The following is a 20366-nucleotide window of genomic DNA, read 5'->3' as shown; positions in this document are numbered from 1 at the left end:
GTACAGCTGTATACCATAAACTTAGCATTACAATGTACTACGTGCAGTACATACCTTAGGGAGTTATTACCTTTGGTACAGCTGTATACCATAAACTTAACATTACAATGTACTACGTGCAGTACATACCTTAGGGAGTTATTACCTTTGGTACAGCTGTATACCATAAACTTAACATTACAATGTACTACGTGCAGTACATACCTTAGGGAGTTATTTATTACCTTTGGTACAGCCGTATAACATAAACTTAACATTACAATGTACTACGTGCAGTACATACCTTAGGGAGTTATTACCTTTGGTACAGCTGTATAACATAAACTTAACATTACAATGTACTACGTGCAGTACATACCTTAGGGAGTTAGTTATTACCTTTGGTACAGCTGTATAACATAAACTTAACATTACAATGTACTACATGCAGTACATACCTTAGGGAGTTAGTTATTACCTTTGGTACAGCTGTATAACATAAACTTAACATTACAATGTACTACATGCAGTACATACCTTAGGGAGTTAGTTATTACCTTTGGTACAGCCGTATAACATAAACTTAGCATTACAATGTACTACGTGCAGTACATACCTTAGGGAGTTATTTATTACCTTTGGTACAGCTGTATAACATAAACTTAGCATTACAATGTACTACGTGCAGTACATACCTTAGGGAGTTAGTTATTACCTTTGGTACAGCTGTATAACATAAACTTAGCATTACAATGTACTACGTGCAGTACATACCTTAGGGAGTTAGTTATTACCTTTGGTACAGCTGTATAACATAAACTTAACATTACAATGTACTACGTGCAGTACATACCTTAGGGAGTTATTTATTACCTTTGGTACAGCTGTATAACATAAACTTAGCATTACAATGTACTACGTGCAGTACATACCTTAAGGAGTTATTTATTACCTTTGGTACAGCCGTATAACATAAACTTAACATTACAGTGTACTACGTGCAGTACATACCTTAGGGAGTTAGTTATTACCTTTGGTACAGCTGTATAACATAAACTTAACATTACAATGTACTACGTGCAGTACATACCTTAGGGAGTTATTTATTACCTTTGGTACAGCTGTATAACATAAACTTAACATTACAATGTACTACGTGCAGTACATACCTTAGGGAGTTATTAATTACCTTTGGTACAGCTGTATAACATAAACTTAACATTACAATGTACTACGTGCAGTACATACCTTAGGGAGTTATTTATTACCTTTGGTACAGCTGTATAACATAAACTTAACATTACAATGTACTACGTGCAGTACATACCTTAGGGAGTTAGTTATTACCTTTGGTACAGCTGTATAACATAAACTTAACATTACAATGTACTACGTGCAGTACATACCTTAGGGAGTTAGTTATTACCTTTGGTACAGCCGTATAACATAAACTTAACATTACAATGTACTACGTGCAGTACATACCTTAGGGAGTTAGTTATTACCTTTGGTACAGCTGTATAACATAAACTTAGCATTACAATGTACTACGTGCAGTACATACCTTAGGGAGTTATTTATTATCTTTGGTACAGCTGTATAACATAAACTTAGCATTACAATGTACTACGTGCAGTACATACCTTAGGGAGTTAGTTATTACCTTTGGTACAGCTGTATAACATAAACTTAGCATTACAATGTACTACGTGCAGTACATACCTTAGGGAGTTATTACCTTTGGTACAGCTGTATAACATAAACTTAACATTACAATGTACTACGTGCAGTACATACCTTAGGGAGTTATTTATTACCTTTGGTACAGATGTATAACATAAACTTAACATTACAATGTACTACGTGCAGTACATACCTTAGGGAGTTAGTTATTACCTTTGGTACAGCTGTATAACATAAACTTAGCATTACAATGTACTACGTGCAGTACATACCTTAAGGAGTTATTTATTACCTTTGGTACAGCCGTATAACATAAACTTAACATTACAGTGTACTACGTGCAGTACATACCTTAGGGAGTTAGTTATTACCTTTGGTACAGCTGTATAACATAAACTTAGCATTACAATGTACTACGTGCAGTACATACCTTAGGGAGTTAGTTATTACCTTTGGTACAGCTGTATAACATAAACTTAGCATTACAATGTACTACGTGCAGTACATACCTTAGGGAGTTATTACCTTTGGTACAGCTGTATAACATAAACTTAGCATTACAATGTACTACGTGCAGTACATACCTTAGGGAGTTAGTTATTACCTTTGGTACAGCTGTATAACATAAACTTAGCATTACAATGTACTACGTGCAGTACATACCTTAGGGAGTTAGTTATTACCTTTGGTACAGCTGTATAACATAAACTTAACATTACAATGTACTACGTGCAGTACATACCTTAGGGAGTTATTTATTACCTTTGGTACAGCTGTATAACATAAACTTAGCATTACAATGTACTACGTGCAGTACATACCTTAGGGAGTTATTTATTACCTTTGGTACAGCTGTATAACATAAACTTAACATTACAATGTACTACGTGCAGTACATACCTTAGGGAGTTATTTATTACCTTTGGTACAGCTGTATAACATAAACTTAACATTACAATGTACTACGTGCAGTACATACCTTAGGGAGTTAGTTATTACCTTTGGTACAGCTGTATAACATAAACTTAGCATTACAATGTACTACGTGCAGTACATACCTTAGGGAGTTAGTTATTATCTTTGGTACAGCTGTATAACATAAACTTAACATTACAATGTACTACGTGCAGTACATACCTTAGGGAGTTAGTTATTACCTTTGGTACAGCTGTATAACATAAACTTAGCATTACAATGTACTACGTGCAGTACATACCTTAGGGAGTTAGTTATTACCTTTGGTACAGCTGTATAACATAAACTTAACATTACAATGTACTACGTGCAGTACATACCTTAGGGAGTTAGTTATTACCTTTGGTACAGCTGTATAACATAAACTTAACATTACAATGTACTACGTGCAGTACATACCTTAGGGAGTTAGTTATTATCTTTGGTACAGCTGTATAACATAAACTTAACATTACAATGTACTACGTGCAGTACATACCTTAGGGAGTTAGTTATTACCTTTGGTACAGCTGTATAACATAAACTTAGCATTACAATGTACTACGTGCAGTACATACCGTAGGGAGTTAGTTATTACCTTTGGTACAGCTGTATAACATAAACTTAACATTACAATGTACTACGTGCAGTACATACCTTAGGGAGTTATTTATTACCTTTGGTACAGCTGTATAACATAAACTTAGCATTACAATGTACTACGTGCAGTACATACCTTAGGGAGTTAGTTATTACCTTTGGTACAGCTGTATAACATAAACTTAACATTACAATGTACTACGTGCAGTACATACCTTAGGGAGTTAGTTATTACCTTTGGTACAGCTGTATAACATAAACTTAACATTACAATGTACTACGTGCAGTACATACCTTAGGGAGTTAGTTATTACCTTTGGTACAGCTGTATAACATAAACTTAACATTACAATGTACTACGTGCAGTACATACCTTAGGGAGTTAGTTATTACCTTTGGTACAGCTGTATAACATAAACTTAACATTACAATGTACTACGTGCAGTACATACCTTAGGGAGTTATTTATTACCTTTGGTACAGCCGTATAACATAAACTTAGCATTACAATGTACTACGTGCAGTACATACCTTAGGGAGTTAGTTATTACCTTTGGTACAGATGTATAACATAAACTTAACATTACAATGTACTACGTGCAGTACATACCTTAGGGAGTTAGTTATTACCTTTGGTACAGCTGTATAACATAAACTTAACATTACAATGTACTACGTGCAGTACATACCTTAGGGAGTTAGTTATTACCTTTGGTACAGCTGTATAACATAAACTTAGCATTACAATGTACTACGTGCAGTACATACCTTAGGGAGTTAGTTATTACCTTTGGTACAGCTGTATAACATAAACTTAACATTACAATGTACTACGTGCAGTACATACCTTAGGGAGTTAGTTATTACCTTTGGTACAGCTGTATAACATAAACTTAGCATTACAATGTACTACGTGCAGTACATACCTTAGGGAGTTATTTATTACCTTTGGTACAGCTGTATAACATAAACTTAACATTACAATGTACTACGTGCAGTACATACCTTAGGGAGTTATTTATTACCTTTGGTACAGCTGTATAACATAAACTTAACATTACAATGTACTACGTGCAGTACATACCTTAGGGAGTTAGTTATTACCTTTGGTACAGCTGTATAACATAAACTTAACATTACAATGTACTACGTGCAGTACATACCTTAGGGAGTTATTTATTACCTTTGGTACAGCCGTATAACTTAAACTTAGCATTACAATGTACTACGTGCAGTACATACCTTAGGGAGTTATTTATCACCTTTGGTACAGCTGTATAACATAAACTTAGCATTACAATGTACTACGTGCAGTACATACCTTAGGGAGTTATTTATTACCTTTGGTACAGCTGTATAACATAAACTTAGCATTACAATGTACTACATGCAGTACATACCTTAGGGAGTTATTTATCACCTTTGGTACAGCTGTATAACATAAACTTAGCATTACAATGTACTACGTGCAGTACATACCTTAGGGAGTTATTTATTACCTTTGGTACAGCTGTATAACATAAACTTAGCATTACAATGTACTACGTGCAGTACATACCTTAGGGAGTTAGTTATTACCTTTGGTACAGATGTATAACATAAACTTAACATTACAATGTACTACGTGCAGTACATACCTTAGGGAGTTAGTTATTACCTTTGGTACAGCTGTATAACATAAACTTAACATTACAATGTACTACGTGCAGTACATATCTTAGGGAGTTATTACCTTTGGTACAGATGTATAACATAAACTTAGCATTACAATGTACTACGTGCAGTACATACCTTAGGGAGTTAGTTATTACCTTTGGTACAGCTGTATAACATAAACTTAACATTACAATGTACTACGTGCAGTACATACCTTAGGGAGTTAGTTATTACCTTTGGTACAGCTGTATAACATAAACTTAACATTACAATGTACTACGTGCAGTACATACCTTAGGGAGTTATTTATTACCTTTGGTACAGCCGTATAACATAAACTTAGCATTACAATGTACTACGTGCAGTACATACCTTAGGGAGTTAGTTATTACCTTTGGTACAGATGTATAACATAAACTTAACATTACAATGTACTACGTGCAGTACATACCTTAGGGAGTTATTTATTACCTTTGGTACAGCTGTATAACATAAACTTAACATTACAATGTACTACGTGCAGTACATACCTTAGGGAGTTATTTATTACTTTTGGTACAGCCGTATAACATAAACTTAACATTACAATGTACTACGTGCAGTACATACCTTAGGGAGTTATTTATTACCTTTGGTACAGCTGTATAACATAAACTCAGCATTACAATGTACTACGTGCAGTACATACCTTAGGGAGTTAGTTATTACCTTTGGTACAGCTGTATAACATAAACTTAACATTACAATGTACTACGTGCAGTACATACCTTAGGGTGTTATTTATTACCTTTGGTACAGCTGTATAACATAAACTTAGCATTACAATGTACTACGTGCAGTACATACCTTAAGGAGTTATTTATTACCTTTGGTACAGCCGTATAACATAAACTTAACATTACAGTGTACTACGTGCAGTACATACCTTAGGGAGTTAGTTATTACCTTTGGTACAGCTGTATAACATAAACTTAACATTACAATGTACTACGTGCAGTACATACCTTAGGGAGTTATTTATTACCTTTGGTACAGCTGTATAACATAAACTTAACATTACAATGTACTACGTGCAGTACATACCTTAGGGAGTTATTAATTACCTTTGGTACAGCTGTATAACATAAACTTAACATTACAATGTACTACGTGCAGTACATACCTTAGGGAGTTAGTTATTACCTTTGGTACAGCTGTATAACATAAACTTAACATTACAATGTACTACGTGCAGTACATACCTTAGGGAGTTAGTTATTACCTTTGGTACAGCCGTATAACATAAACTTAACATTACAATGTACTACGTGCAGTACATACCTTAGGGAGTTAGTTATTACCTTTGGTACAGCTGTATAACATAAACTTAGCATTACAATGTACTACGTGCAGTACATACCTTAGGGAGTTATTTATTATCTTTGGTACAGCTGTATAACATAAACTTAGCATTACAATGTACTACGTGCAGTACATACCTTAGGGAGTTAGTTATTACCTTTGGTACAGCTGTATAACATAAACTTAGCATTACAATGTACTACGTGCAGTACATACCTTAGGGAGTTATTACCTTTGGTACAGCTGTATAACATAAACTTAACATTACAATGTACTACGTGCAGTACATACCTTAGGGAGTTATTTATTACCTTTGGTACAGATGTATAACATAAACTTAACATTACAATGTACTACGTGCAGTACATACCTTAGGGAGTTAGTTATTACCTTTGGTACAGCTGTATAACATAAACTTAGCATTACAATGTACTACATGCAGTACATACCTTAAGGAGTTATTTATTACCTTTGGTACAGCCGTATAACATAAACTTAACATTACAGTGTACTACGTGCAGTACATACCTTAGGGAGTTAGTTATTACCTTTGGTACAGCTGTATAACATAAACTTAGCATTACAATGTACTACGTGCAGTACATACCTTAAGGAGTTATTTATTACCTTTGGTACAGCTGTATAACATAAACTTAACATTACAATGTACTACGTGCAGTACATACCTTAAGGAGTTATTTATTACCTTTGGTACAGCCGTATAACATAAACTTAGCATTACAATGTACTACGTGCAGTACATACCTTAAGGAGTTATTTATTACCTTTGGTACAGCCGTATAACATAAACTTAACATTACAGTGTACTACGTGCAGTACATACCTTAGGGAGTTAGTTATTACCTTTGGTACAGCTGTATAACATAAACTTAACATTACAATGTACTACGTGCAGTACATACCTTAGGGAGTTATTACCTTTGGTACAGATGTATAACATAAACTTAGCATTACAATGTACTACGTGCAGTACATACCTTAGGGAGTTATTTATTACCTTTGGTACAGCTGTATAACATAAACTTAACATTACAATGTACTACGTGCAGTACATACCTTAGGGAGTTAGTTATTACCTTTGGTACAGCTGTATAACATAAACTTAGCATTACAATGTACTACGTGCAGTACATACCTTAGGGAGTTAGTTATTACCTTTGGTACAGCTGTATAACATAAACTTAGCATTACAATGTACTACGTGCAGTACATACCTTAGGGAGTTATTTATTACCTTTGGTACAGCTGTATAACATAAACTTAGCATTACAATGTACTACGTGCAGTACATACCTTAGGGAGTTAGTTATTACCTTTGGTACAGCTGTATAACATAAACTTAACATTACAATGTACTACATGCAGTACATACCTTAGGGAGTTAGTTATTACCTTTGGTACAGCTGTATAACATAAACTTAGCATTACAATGTACTACGTGCAGTACATACCTTAGGGAGTTAGTTATTACCTTTGGTACAGCTGTATAACATAAACTTAACATTACAATGTACTACGTGCAGTACATACCTTAGGCAGTTAGTTATTACCTTTGGTACAGCTGTATAACATAAACTTAACATTACAATGTACTACGTGCAGTACATACCGTAGGGAGTTAGTTATTACCTTTGGTACAGCTGTATAACATAAACTTAACATTACAATGTACTACGTGCAGTACATACCTTAGGGAGTTAGTTATTACCTTTGGTACAGCCGTATAACATAAACTTAATATTACAATGTACTACGTGCAGTACATACCTTAGGGAGTTATTACCTTTGGTACAGCCGTATAACATAAACTTAACATTACAATGTACTACGTGCAGTACATACCTTAGGGAGTTATTTATTACCTTTGGTACAGCCGTATAACATAAACTTAACATTACAGTGTACTACATGCAGTACATACCTTAGGGAGTTAGTTATTACCTTTGGTACAGCCGTATAACATAAACTTAGCATTACAATGTACTACGTGCAGTACATACCTTAGGGAGTTATTTATTACCTTTGGTACAGCTGTATAACATAAACTTAGCATTACAATGTACTACGTGCAGTACATACCTTAGGGAGTTAGTTATTACCTTTGGTACAGCTGTATAACATAAACTTAGCATTACAATGTACTACGTGCAGAACATACCTTAGGGAGTTATTTATTACCTTTGGTACAGCTGTATAACATAAACTTAGCATTACAATGTACTACGTGCAGTACATACCTTAGGGAGTTAGTTATTACCTTTGGTACAGCTGTATAACATAAACTTAGCATTACAATGTACTACGTGCAGTACATACCTTAGGGAGTTAGTTATTACCTTTGGTACAGCTGTATAACATAAACTTAGCATTACAATGTACTACGTGCAGTACATACCTTAGGGAGTTAGTTATTACCTTTGGTACAGCTGTATAACATAAACTTAACATTACAATGTACTACGTGCAGTACATACCTTAGGGAGTTATTTATTACCTTTGGTACAGCTGTATAACATAAACTTAGCATTACAATGTACTACGTGCAGTACATACCTTAGGGAGTTATTTATTACCTTTGGTACAGCTGTATAACATAAACTTAGCATTACAATGTACTACGTGCAGTACATACCTTAGGGAGTTATTTATTACCTTTGGTACAGCTGTATAACATAAACTTAGCATTACAATGTACTACGTGCAGTACATACCTTAGGGAGTTAGTTATTACCTTTGGTACAGCTGTATAACATAAACTTAGCATTACAATGTACTACGTGCAGTACATACCTTAGGGAGTTAGTTATTACCTTTGGTACAGCTGTATAACATAAACTTAGCATTACATTGTACTACGTGCAGTACATACCTTAGGGAGTTAGTTATTACCTTTGGTACAGCTGTATAACATAAACTTAGCATTACAATGTACTACGTGCAGTACATACCTTAGGGAGTTATTACCTTTGGTACAGCTGTATACCATAAACTTAGCATTACAATGTACTACGTGCAGTACATACCTTAGGGAGTTATTACCTTTGGTACAGCTGTATACCATAAACTTAACATTACAATGTACTACGTGCAGTACATACCTTAGGGAGTTATTACCTTTGGTACAGCTGTATACCATAAACTTAACATTACAATGTACTACGTGCAGTACATACCTTAGGGAGTTATTTATTACCTTTGGTACAGCCGTATAACATAAACTTAACATTACAATGTACTACGTGCAGTACATACCTTAGGGAGTTATTACCTTTGGTACAGCTGTATAACATAAACTTAACATTACAATGTACTACGTGCAGTACATACCTTAGGGAGTTAGTTATTACCTTTGGTACAGCTGTATAACATAAACTTAACATTACAATGTACTACATGCAGTACATACCTTAGGGAGTTAGTTATTACCTTTGGTACAGCTGTATAACATAAACTTAACATTACAATGTACTACATGCAGTACATACCTTAGGGAGTTAGTTATTACCTTTGGTACAGCCGTATAACATAAACTTAGCATTACAATGTACTACGTGCAGTACATACCTTAGGGAGTTATTTATTACCTTTGGTACAGCTGTATAACATAAACTTAGCATTACAATGTACTACGTGCAGTACATACCTTAGGGAGTTAGTTATTACCTTTGGTACAGCTGTATAACATAAACTTAGCATTACAATGTACTACGTGCAGTACATACCTTAGGGAGTTAGTTATTACCTTTGGTACAGCTGTATAACATAAACTTAACATTACAATGTACTACGTGCAGTACATACCTTAGGGAGTTATTTATTACCTTTGGTACAGCTGTATAACATAAACTTAGCATTACAATGTACTACGTGCAGTACATACCTTAAGGAGTTATTTATTACCTTTGGTACAGCTGTATAACATAAACTTAACATTACAATGTACTACGTGCAGTACATACCTTAGGGAGTTATTTATTACCTTTGGTACAGCTGTATAACATAAACTTAACATTACAATGTACTACGTGCAGTACATACCTTAGGGAGTTATTAATTACCTTTGGTACAGCTGTATAACATAAACTTAACATTACAATGTACTACGTGCAGTACATACCTTAGGGAGTTATTTATTACCTTTGGTACAGCTGTATAACATAAACTTAACATTACAATGTACTACGTGCAGTACATACCTTAGGGAGTTAGTTATTACCTTTGGTACAGCTGTATAACATAAACTTAACATTACAATGTACTACGTGCAGTACATACCTTAGGGAGTTAGTTATTACCTTTGGTACAGCCGTATAACATAAACTTAACATTACAATGTACTACGTGCAGTACATACCTTAGGGAGTTAGTTATTACCTTTGGTACAGCTGTATAACATAAACTTAGCATTACAATGTACTACGTGCAGTACATACCTTAGGGAGTTATTTATTATCTTTGGTACAGCTGTATAACATAAACTTAGCATTACAATGTACTACGTGCAGTACATACCTTAGGGAGTTAGTTATTACCTTTGGTACAGCTGTATAACATAAACTTAGCATTACAATGTACTACGTGCAGTACATACCTTAGGGAGTTATTACCTTTGGTACAGCTGTATAACATAAACTTAACATTACAATGTACTACGTGCAGTACATACCTTAGGGAGTTATTTATTACCTTTGGTACAGATGTATAACATAAACCTAACATTACAATGTACTACGTGCAGTACATACCTTAGGGAGTTAGTTATTACCTTTGGTACAGCTGTATAACATAAACTTAGCATTACAATGTACTACGTGCAGTACATACCTTAAGGAGTTATTTATTACCTTTGGTACAGCCGTATAACATAAACTTAACATTACAGTGTACTACGTGCAGTACATACCTTAGGGAGTTAGTTATTACCTTTGGTACAGCTGTATAACATAAACTTAGCATTACAATGTACTACGTGCAGTACATACCTTAGGGAGTTATTTATTACCTTTGGTACAGCTGTATAACATAAACTTAACATTACAATGTACTACGTGCAGTACATACCTTAAGGAGTTATTTATTACCTTTGGTACAGCCGTATAACATAAACTTAGCATTACAATGTACTACGTGCAGTACATACCTTAAGGAGTTATTTATTACCTTTGGTACAGCCGTATAACATAAACTTAACATTACAGTGTACTACGTGCAGTACATACCTTAGGGAGTTAGTTATTACCTTTGGTACAGCTGTATAACATAAACTTAACATTACAATGTACTACGTGCAGTACATACCTTAGGGAGTTATTACCTTTGGTACAGATGTATAACATAAACTTAGCATTACAATGTACTACGTGCAGTACATACCTTAGGGAGTTATTTATTACCTTTGGTACAGCTGTATAACATAAACTTAACATTACAATGTACTACGTGCAGTACATACCTTAGGGAGTTAGTTATTACCTTTGGTACAGATGTATAACATAAACTTAGCATTACAATGTACTACGTGCAGTACATACCTTAGGGAGTTAGTTATTACCTTTGGTACAGCTGTATAACATAAACTTAGCATTACAATGTACTACGTGCAGTACATACCTTAGGGAGTTATTTATTACCTTTGGTACAGCTGTATAACATAAACTTAGCATTACAATGTACTACGTGCAGTACATACCTTAGGGAGTTAGTTATTACCTTTGGTACAGCTGTATAACATAAACTTAACATTACAATGTACTACATGCAGTACATACCTTAGGGAGTTAGTTATTACCTTTGGTACAGCTGTATAACATAAACTTAGCATTACAATGTACTACGTGCAGTACATACCTTAGGGAGTTAGTTATTACCTTTGGTACAGCTGTATAACATAAACTTAACATTACAATGTACTACGTGCAGTACATACCTTAGGCAGTTAGTTATTACCTTTGGTACAGCTGTATAACATAAACTTAACATTACAATGTACTACGTGCAGTACATACCGTAGGGAGTTAGTTATTACCTTTGGTACAGCTGTATAACATAAACTTAACATTACAATGTACTACGTGCAGTACATACCTTAGGGAGTTAGTTATTACCTTTGGTACAGCCGTATAACATAAACTTAATATTACAATGTACTACGTGCAGTACATACCTTAGGGAGTTATTACCTTTGGTACAGCCGTATAACATAAACTTAACATTACAATGTACTACGTGCAGTACATACCTTAGGGAGTTATTTATTACCTTTGGTACAGCCGTATAACATAAACTTAACATTACAGTGTACTACATGCAGTACATACCTTAGGGAGTTAGTTATTACCTTTGGTACAGCCGTATAACATAAACTTAGCATTACAATGTACTACGTGCAGTACATACCTTAGGGAGTTATTTATTACCTTTGGTACAGCTGTATAACATAAACTTAGCATTACAATGTACTACGTGCAGTACATACCTTAGGGAGTTAGTTATTACCTTTGGTACAGCTGTATAACATAAACTTAGCATTACAATGTACTACGTGCAGTACATACCTTAGGGAGTTATTTATTACCTTTGGTACAGCTGTATAACATAAACTTAGCATTACAATGTACTACGTGCAGTACATACCTTAGGGAGTTAGTTATTACCTTTGGTACAGCTGTATAACATAAACTTAGCATTACAATGTACTACGTGCAGTACATACCTTAGGGAGTTAGTTATTACCTTTGGTACAGCTGTATAACATAAACTTAGCATTACAATGTACTACGTGCAGTACATACCTTAGGGAGTTAGTTATTACCTTTGGTACAGCTGTATAACATAAACTTAACATTACAATGTACTACGTGCAGTACATACCTTAGGGAGTTATTTATTACCTTTGGTACAGCTGTATAACATAAACTTAGCATTACAATGTACTACGTGCAGTACATACCTTAGGGAGTTATTTATTACCTTTGGTACAGCTGTATAACATAAACTTAGCATTACAATGTACTACGTGCAGTACATACCTTAGGGAGTTATTTATTACCTTTGGTACAGCTGTATAACATAAACTTAGCATTACAATGTACTACGTGCAGTACATACCTTAGGGAGTTAGTTATTACCTTTGGTACAGCTGTATAACATAAACTTAGCATTACAATGTACTACGTGCAGTACATACCTTAGGGAGTTAGTTATTACCTTTGGTACAGCTGTATAACATAAACTTAGCATTACATTGTACTACGTGCAGTACATACCTTAGGGAGTTAGTTATTACCTTTGGTACAGCTGTATAACATAAACTTAGCATTACAATGTACTACGTGCAGTACATACCTTAGGGAGTTATTACCTTTGGTACAGCTGTATACCATAAACTTAGCATTACAATGTACTACGTGCAGTACATACCTTAGGGAGTTATTACCTTTGGTACAGCTGTATACCATAAACTTAACATTACAATGTACTACGTGCAGTACATACCTTAGGGAGTTATTACCTTTGGTACAGCTGTATACCATAAACTTAACATTACAATGTACTACGTGCAGTACATACCTTAGGGAGTTATTTATTACCTTTGGTACAGCCGTATAACATAAACTTAACATTACAATGTACTACGTGCAGTACATACCTTAGGGAGTTATTACCTTTGGTACAGCTGTATAACATAAACTTAACATTACAATGTACTACGTGCAGTACATACCTTAGGGAGTTAGTTATTACCTTTGGTACAGCTGTATAACATAAACTTAACATTACAATGTACTACGTGCAGTACATACCTTAGGGAGTTATTACCTTTGGTACAGATGTATAACATAAACTTAGCATTACAATGTACTACGTGCAGTACATACCTTAGGGAGTTATTTATTACCTTTGGTACAGCTGTATAACATAAACTTAACATTACAATGTACTACGTGCAGTACATACCTTAGGGAGTTAGTTATTACCTTTGGTACAGCTGTATAACATAAACTTAGCATTACAATGTACTACGTGCAGTACATACCTTAGGGAGTTAGTTATTACCTTTGGTACAGCTGTATAACATAAACTTAGCATTACAATGTACTACGTGCAGTACATACCTTAGGGAGTTATTTATTACCTTTGGTACAGCTGTATAACATAAACTTAGCATTACAATGTACTACGTGCAGTACATACCTTAGGGAGTTAGTTATTACCTTTGGTACAGCTGTATAACATAAACTTAACATTACAATGTACTACATGCAGTACATACCTTAGGGAGTTAGTTATTACCTTTGGTACAGCTGTATAACATAAACTTAGCATTACAATGTACTACGTGCAGTACATACCTTAGGGAGTTAGTTATTACCTTTGGTACAGCTGTATAACATAAACTTAACATTACAATGTACTACGTGCAGTACATACCTTAGGCAGTTAGTTATTACCTTTGGTACAGCTGTATAACATAAACTTAACATTACAATGTACTACGTGCAGTACATACCGTAGGGAGTTAGTTATTACCTTTGGTACAGCTGTATAACATAAACTTAACATTACAATGTACTACGTGCAGTACATACCTTAGGGAGTTAGTTATTACCTTTGGTACAGCCGTATAACATAAACTTAATATTACAATGTACTACGTGCAGTACATACCTTAGGGAGTTATTACCTTTGGTACAGCCGTATAACATAAACTTAACATTACAATGTACTACGTGCAGTACATACCTTAGGGAGTTATTTATTACCTTTGGTACAGCCGTATAACATAAACTTAACATTACAGTGTACTACATGCAGTACATACCTTAGGGAGTTAGTTATTACCTTTTGTACAGCCGTATAACATAAACTTAGCATTACAATGTACTACGTGCAGTACATACCTTAGGGAGTTATTTATTACCTTTGGTACAGCTGTATAACATAAACTTAGCATTACAATGTACTACGTGCAGTACATACCTTAGGGAGTTAGTTATTACCTTTGGTACAGCTGTATAACATAAACTTAGCATTACAATGTACTACGTGCAGTACATACCTTAGGGAGTTATTTATTACCTTTGGTACAGCTGTATAACATAAACTTAGCATTACAATGTACTACGTGCAGTACATACCTTAGGGAGTTAGTTATTACCTTTGGTACAGCTGTATAACATAAACTTAGCATTACAATGTACTACGTGCAGTACATACCTTAGGGAGTTAGTTATTACCTTTGGTACAGCTGTATAACATAAACTTAGCATTACAATGTACTACGTGCAGTACATACCTTAGGGAGTTAGTTATTACCTTTGGTACAGCTGTATAACATAAACTTAACATTACAATGTACTACGTGCAGTACATACCTTAGGGAGTTATTTATTACCTTTGGTACAGCTGTATAACATAAACTTAGCATTACAATGTACTACGTGCAGTACATACCTTAGGGAGTTATTTATTACCTTTGGTACAGCTGTATAACATAAACTTAGCATTACAATGTACTACGTGCAGTACATACCTTAGGGAGTTATTTATTACCTTTGGTACAGCTGTATAACATAAACTTAGCATTACAATGTACTACGTGCAGTACATACCTTAGGGAGTTAGTTATTACCTTTGGTACAGCTGTATAACATAAACTTAGCATTACAATGTACTACGTGCAGTACATACCTTAGGGAGTTAGTTATTACCTTTGGTACAGCTGTATAACATAAACTTAGCATTACATTGTACTACGTGCAGTACATACCTTAGGGAGTTAGTTATTACCTTTGGTACAGCTGTATAACATAAACTTAGCATTACAATGTACTACGTGCAGTACATACCTTAGGGAGTTATTACCTTTGGTACAGCTGTATACCATAAACTTAACATTACAATGTACTACGTGCAGTACATACCTTAGGGAGTTATTACCTTTGGTACAGCTGTATACCATAAACTTAACATTACAATGTACTACGTGCAGTACATACCTTAGGGAGTTATTTATTACCTTTGGTACAGCCGTATAACATAAACTTAACATTACAATGTACTACGTGCAGTACATACCTTAGGGAGTTATTACCTTTGGTACAGCTGTATAACATAAACTTAACATTACAATGTACTACGTGCAGTACATACCTTAGGGAGTTAGTTATTACCTTTGGTACAGCTGTATAACATAAACTTAACATTACAATGTACTACATGCAGTACATACCTTAGGGAGTTAGTTATTACCTTTGGTACAGCTGTATAACATAAACTTAACATTACAATGTACTACGTGCAGTACATACCTTAGGGAGTTAGTTATTACCTTTGGTACAGCTGTATAACATAAACTTAACATTACAATGTACTACATGCAGTACATACCTTAGGGAGTTAGTTATTACCTTTGGTACAGATGTATAACATAAACTTAGCATTACAATGTACTACGTGCAGTACATACCTTAGGGAGTTAGTTATTACCTTTGGTACAGCTGTATAACATAAACTTAACATTACAATGTACTACATGCAGTACATACCTTAGGGAGTTAGTTATTACCTTTGGTACAGCTGTATAACATAAACTTAACATTACAATGTACTACGTGCAGTACATACCTTAGGGAGTTAGTTATTACCTTTGGTACAGCTGTATAACATAAACTTAACATTACAATGTACTACGTGCAGTACATACCTTAGGGAGTTAGTTATTACCTTTGGTACAGCCGTATAACATAAACTTAACATTACAATGTACTACGTGCAGTACATACCTTAGGGAGTTAGTTATTACCTTTGGTACAGCCGTATAACTTAAACTTAACATTACAATGTACTACGTGCAGTACATACCTTAGGGAGTTAGTTATTACCTTTGGTACAGCTGTATAACATAAACTTAGCATTACAATGTACTACGTGCAGTACATACCTTAGGGAGTTATTTATTACCTTTGGTACAGCTGTATAACATAAACTTAGCATTACAATGTACTACGTGCAGTACATACCTTAGGGAGTTATTTATCACCTTTGGTACAGCCGTATAACATAAACTTAACATTACAATGTACTACGTGCAGTACATACCTTAGGGAGTTATTTATTACCTTTGGTACAGCTGTATAACATAAACTTAGCATTACAATGTACTACGTGCAGTACATACCTTAGGGAGTTAGTTATTACCTTTGGTACAGCTGTATAACATAAACTTAACATTACAATGTACTACATGCAGTACATACCTTAGGGAGTTAGTTATTACCTTTGGTACAGCTGTATAACATGAACTTAGCATTACAATGTACTACGTGCAGTACATACCTTAGGGAGTTAGTTATTACCTTTGGTACAGCTGTATAACATAAACTTAACATTACAATGTACTACATGCAGTACATACCTTAGGGAGTTATTTATTACCTTTGGTACAGCTGTATAACATAAACTTAACATTACAATGTACTACGTGCAGTACATACCTTAGGGAGTTATTTATTACCTTTGGTACAGCCGTATAACATAAACTTAGCATTACAATGTACTACGTGCAGTACATACCTTAGGGAGTTATTTATTACCTTTGGTACAGCTGTATAACATAAACTTAGCATTACAATGTACTACGTGCAGTACATACCTTAGGGAGTTAGTTATTACCTTTGGTACAGCCGTATAACATAAACTTAGCATTACAATGTACTACGTGCAGTACATACCTTAGGGAGTTAGTTATTACCTTTGGTACAGCTGTATAACATAAACTTAGCATTACAATGTACTACGTGCAGTACATACCTTAGGGAGTTATTTATTACCTTTGGTACAGCCGTATAACATAAACTTAACATTACAATGTACTACGTGCAGTACATACCTTAGGGAGTTAGTTATTACCTTTGGTACAGCTGTATAACATAAACTTAACATTACAATGTACTACGTGCAGTACATACCGTAGGGAGTTAGTTATTACCTTTGGTACAGCTGTATAACATAAACTTAGCATTACAATGTACTACGTGCAGTACATACCTTAGGGAGTTATTTATTACCTTTGGTACAGCTGTATAACATAAACTTAACATTACAATGTACTACGTGCAGTACATACCTTAGGGAGTTAGTTATTACCTTTGGTACAGCTGTATAACATGAATGTTGAATTTAACTTGAATGAATTTAGCTTACTAAACACACACCTAAAGCTAAGTTTTAGCATGTATTTTACTAAAATCTTGTCATCATCTTAATCTTTATTACCTGTTTCTGGTTTCATTTTCACTATAACTTATAACACATAATGCTGAATTGAGAGAGAGAGAGTGAGCCTCGTATCTCTTTCAGGCGTTGCGAGAGAGATTTTAGCAAATAGCATATCAGCATTTTTGTTATTCCAACTATGCAGCACACCGACTGCCAGTTTTGACTTTCGAGAGACATTTTTATTGATGGTGACATCGTGTGGCAAAAAAATAGCACATAGATGGGACGAAAAACAACATCGTGTTCCACATTGTAAGGCGAAAAAAACATAAAGCAGGTACATCGTGTACCCTGGGTGCACTGTACTTTTTGGATAAGCCTATGAACTATGAAAATCTATTTACTAAGTTGATTTGTAGATGCTAAAGAAGCAGTTAGAGGCTCTCGGTCTGTCTTCCAAACCGCAGTTCGTCAGCAGGTTTGAAGAGATCTACAAGCAAATATGGCCTCTCAACGGCGATCATATCAGCAGGATATATGCTGGCACCGGAGCGATGACAGTGGGCAAGAATGTGGTAAGCAAACTATTCAGGGCCAACCTGACCATAGCTTAGGCCTCAGTCATGCTCGATTTGGTACGGCCAGGAGTGACTGCAGCTCTCGTTTGATTGGACAACTTATTATTTGAGAATGCATTTGTTGCAAACGGTTGATTCAATCACGATCAGAACGAATCGCACAACTAAAGGACAGGAAATACCTTGCACGATGCTGATTTTCTAGTGTGGCCCTCTCACAAATTTCAGTTGCTTTGTTTAAGATAGACAAATTTGGGTAAATTCAATTGAGTTGCCGTGTGGCCATACCTGTGGTTGCACTTTTGCGAACACTTTGTTTTATGTTTGTTTCATGTTTTAAAGTAAAACAAACTTTGTATTGCATTAATATTTTGCATTCATCGTAGCCTTAAGATTTCCTATGCATAGTGACTGCGCGATCGTGTACATGTAAGACATTCTGTTTTTGATTACATACCTCTCAAGAAGAATTACGGCAATCTTTGCCTTGGCTGGTGTACATCAGGATACACAATATCGGGCAGGCCTGTATTCCCTGGTTGCAAGTTGGGGCTGCAAATGTTAGGCGACTAGTCATGAACACCTTAAGGTTTGGGGCAGGTGTATGCCCCCCAACGGGGTACGGGCAGCGCCCCGAAGCTCTGGACCTTTTAAGCATCAACAACCCTCAAAGTATGCATAAATGTAATCAATTGTTAGCATCAAAATCTACATAAATATATTGCTTATGGTTTATGGTAGGCAAAACTTTTTCTTTATTCAACGAACGATATAAAACTCATGACACTACAGATTTCTGCAAGGGACATTCACAGAACAAGAGCTATTACTTCTTTATTGCAATAGCTCTTGTTCTGTTAATCTGCCCATGGCAGAAATCTTTCACAACTGATTCTGTATCTATTTCAACATCCTTATATATGTGTAATATTAGAAGATTATTTAGACGAGCCTGCCCCATAGTGCTCCTCATCGATGTTTTGATTCGTTTCAATGCAAAAAAGATCTCTCACTCACTGCATTAGTGGCAGGCAAAACCAATACTAGGTTAGTGAGCCTCTCCACTTCATCGCTCGTTGCGCTAGAGCGCAACTAGCGCTAGAGCGCAACTAGCGCTAGAGCGCAACTAGCGCTAGAGCGCAACTAGCGCTAGAGCGCAACTAGCGCTAGAGCGCAACTAGCGCTAGAGCGCAACTAGCGCTAGAGCGCAACTAGCGCTAGAGCGCAACTAGCGCTAGAGCGCAACTAGCGCTAGAGCGCAACTAGCGCTAGAGCGCAACTAGCGCTAGAGCGCAACTAGCGCTAGAGCGCAACTAGCGCTAGAGCGCAACTAGC

At 35.2% G+C, this 20366-nt stretch overlaps 1 protein-coding gene across 1 annotated transcript in view; it reads left to right on the top strand.

Annotated features, from left to right (window-relative positions):
- The window catches only part of LOC137401054 (synaptojanin-1-like), an 81625-nt gene that overhangs the window by 40990 nt on the left and 20269 nt on the right, over positions 1–20366 (top strand). Inside the window, exon 11 of the mRNA XM_068087405.1 lies at positions 18873–19028. Within this exon, the coding sequence (XP_067943506.1) occupies positions 18873–19028 (156 nt within the window). The remainder of the gene's footprint in view (positions 1–18872; positions 19029–20366) is intronic.

The sequence above is a fragment of the Watersipora subatra genome, chromosome 1, assembly GCF_963576615.1.
Source record: "Watersipora subatra chromosome 1, tzWatSuba1.1, whole genome shotgun sequence".
NCBI lineage: Eukaryota > Metazoa > Bryozoa > Gymnolaemata > Cheilostomatida > Watersiporidae > Watersipora > Watersipora subatra.
This window is presented reverse-complemented; position numbering and strand designations above follow the sequence as displayed.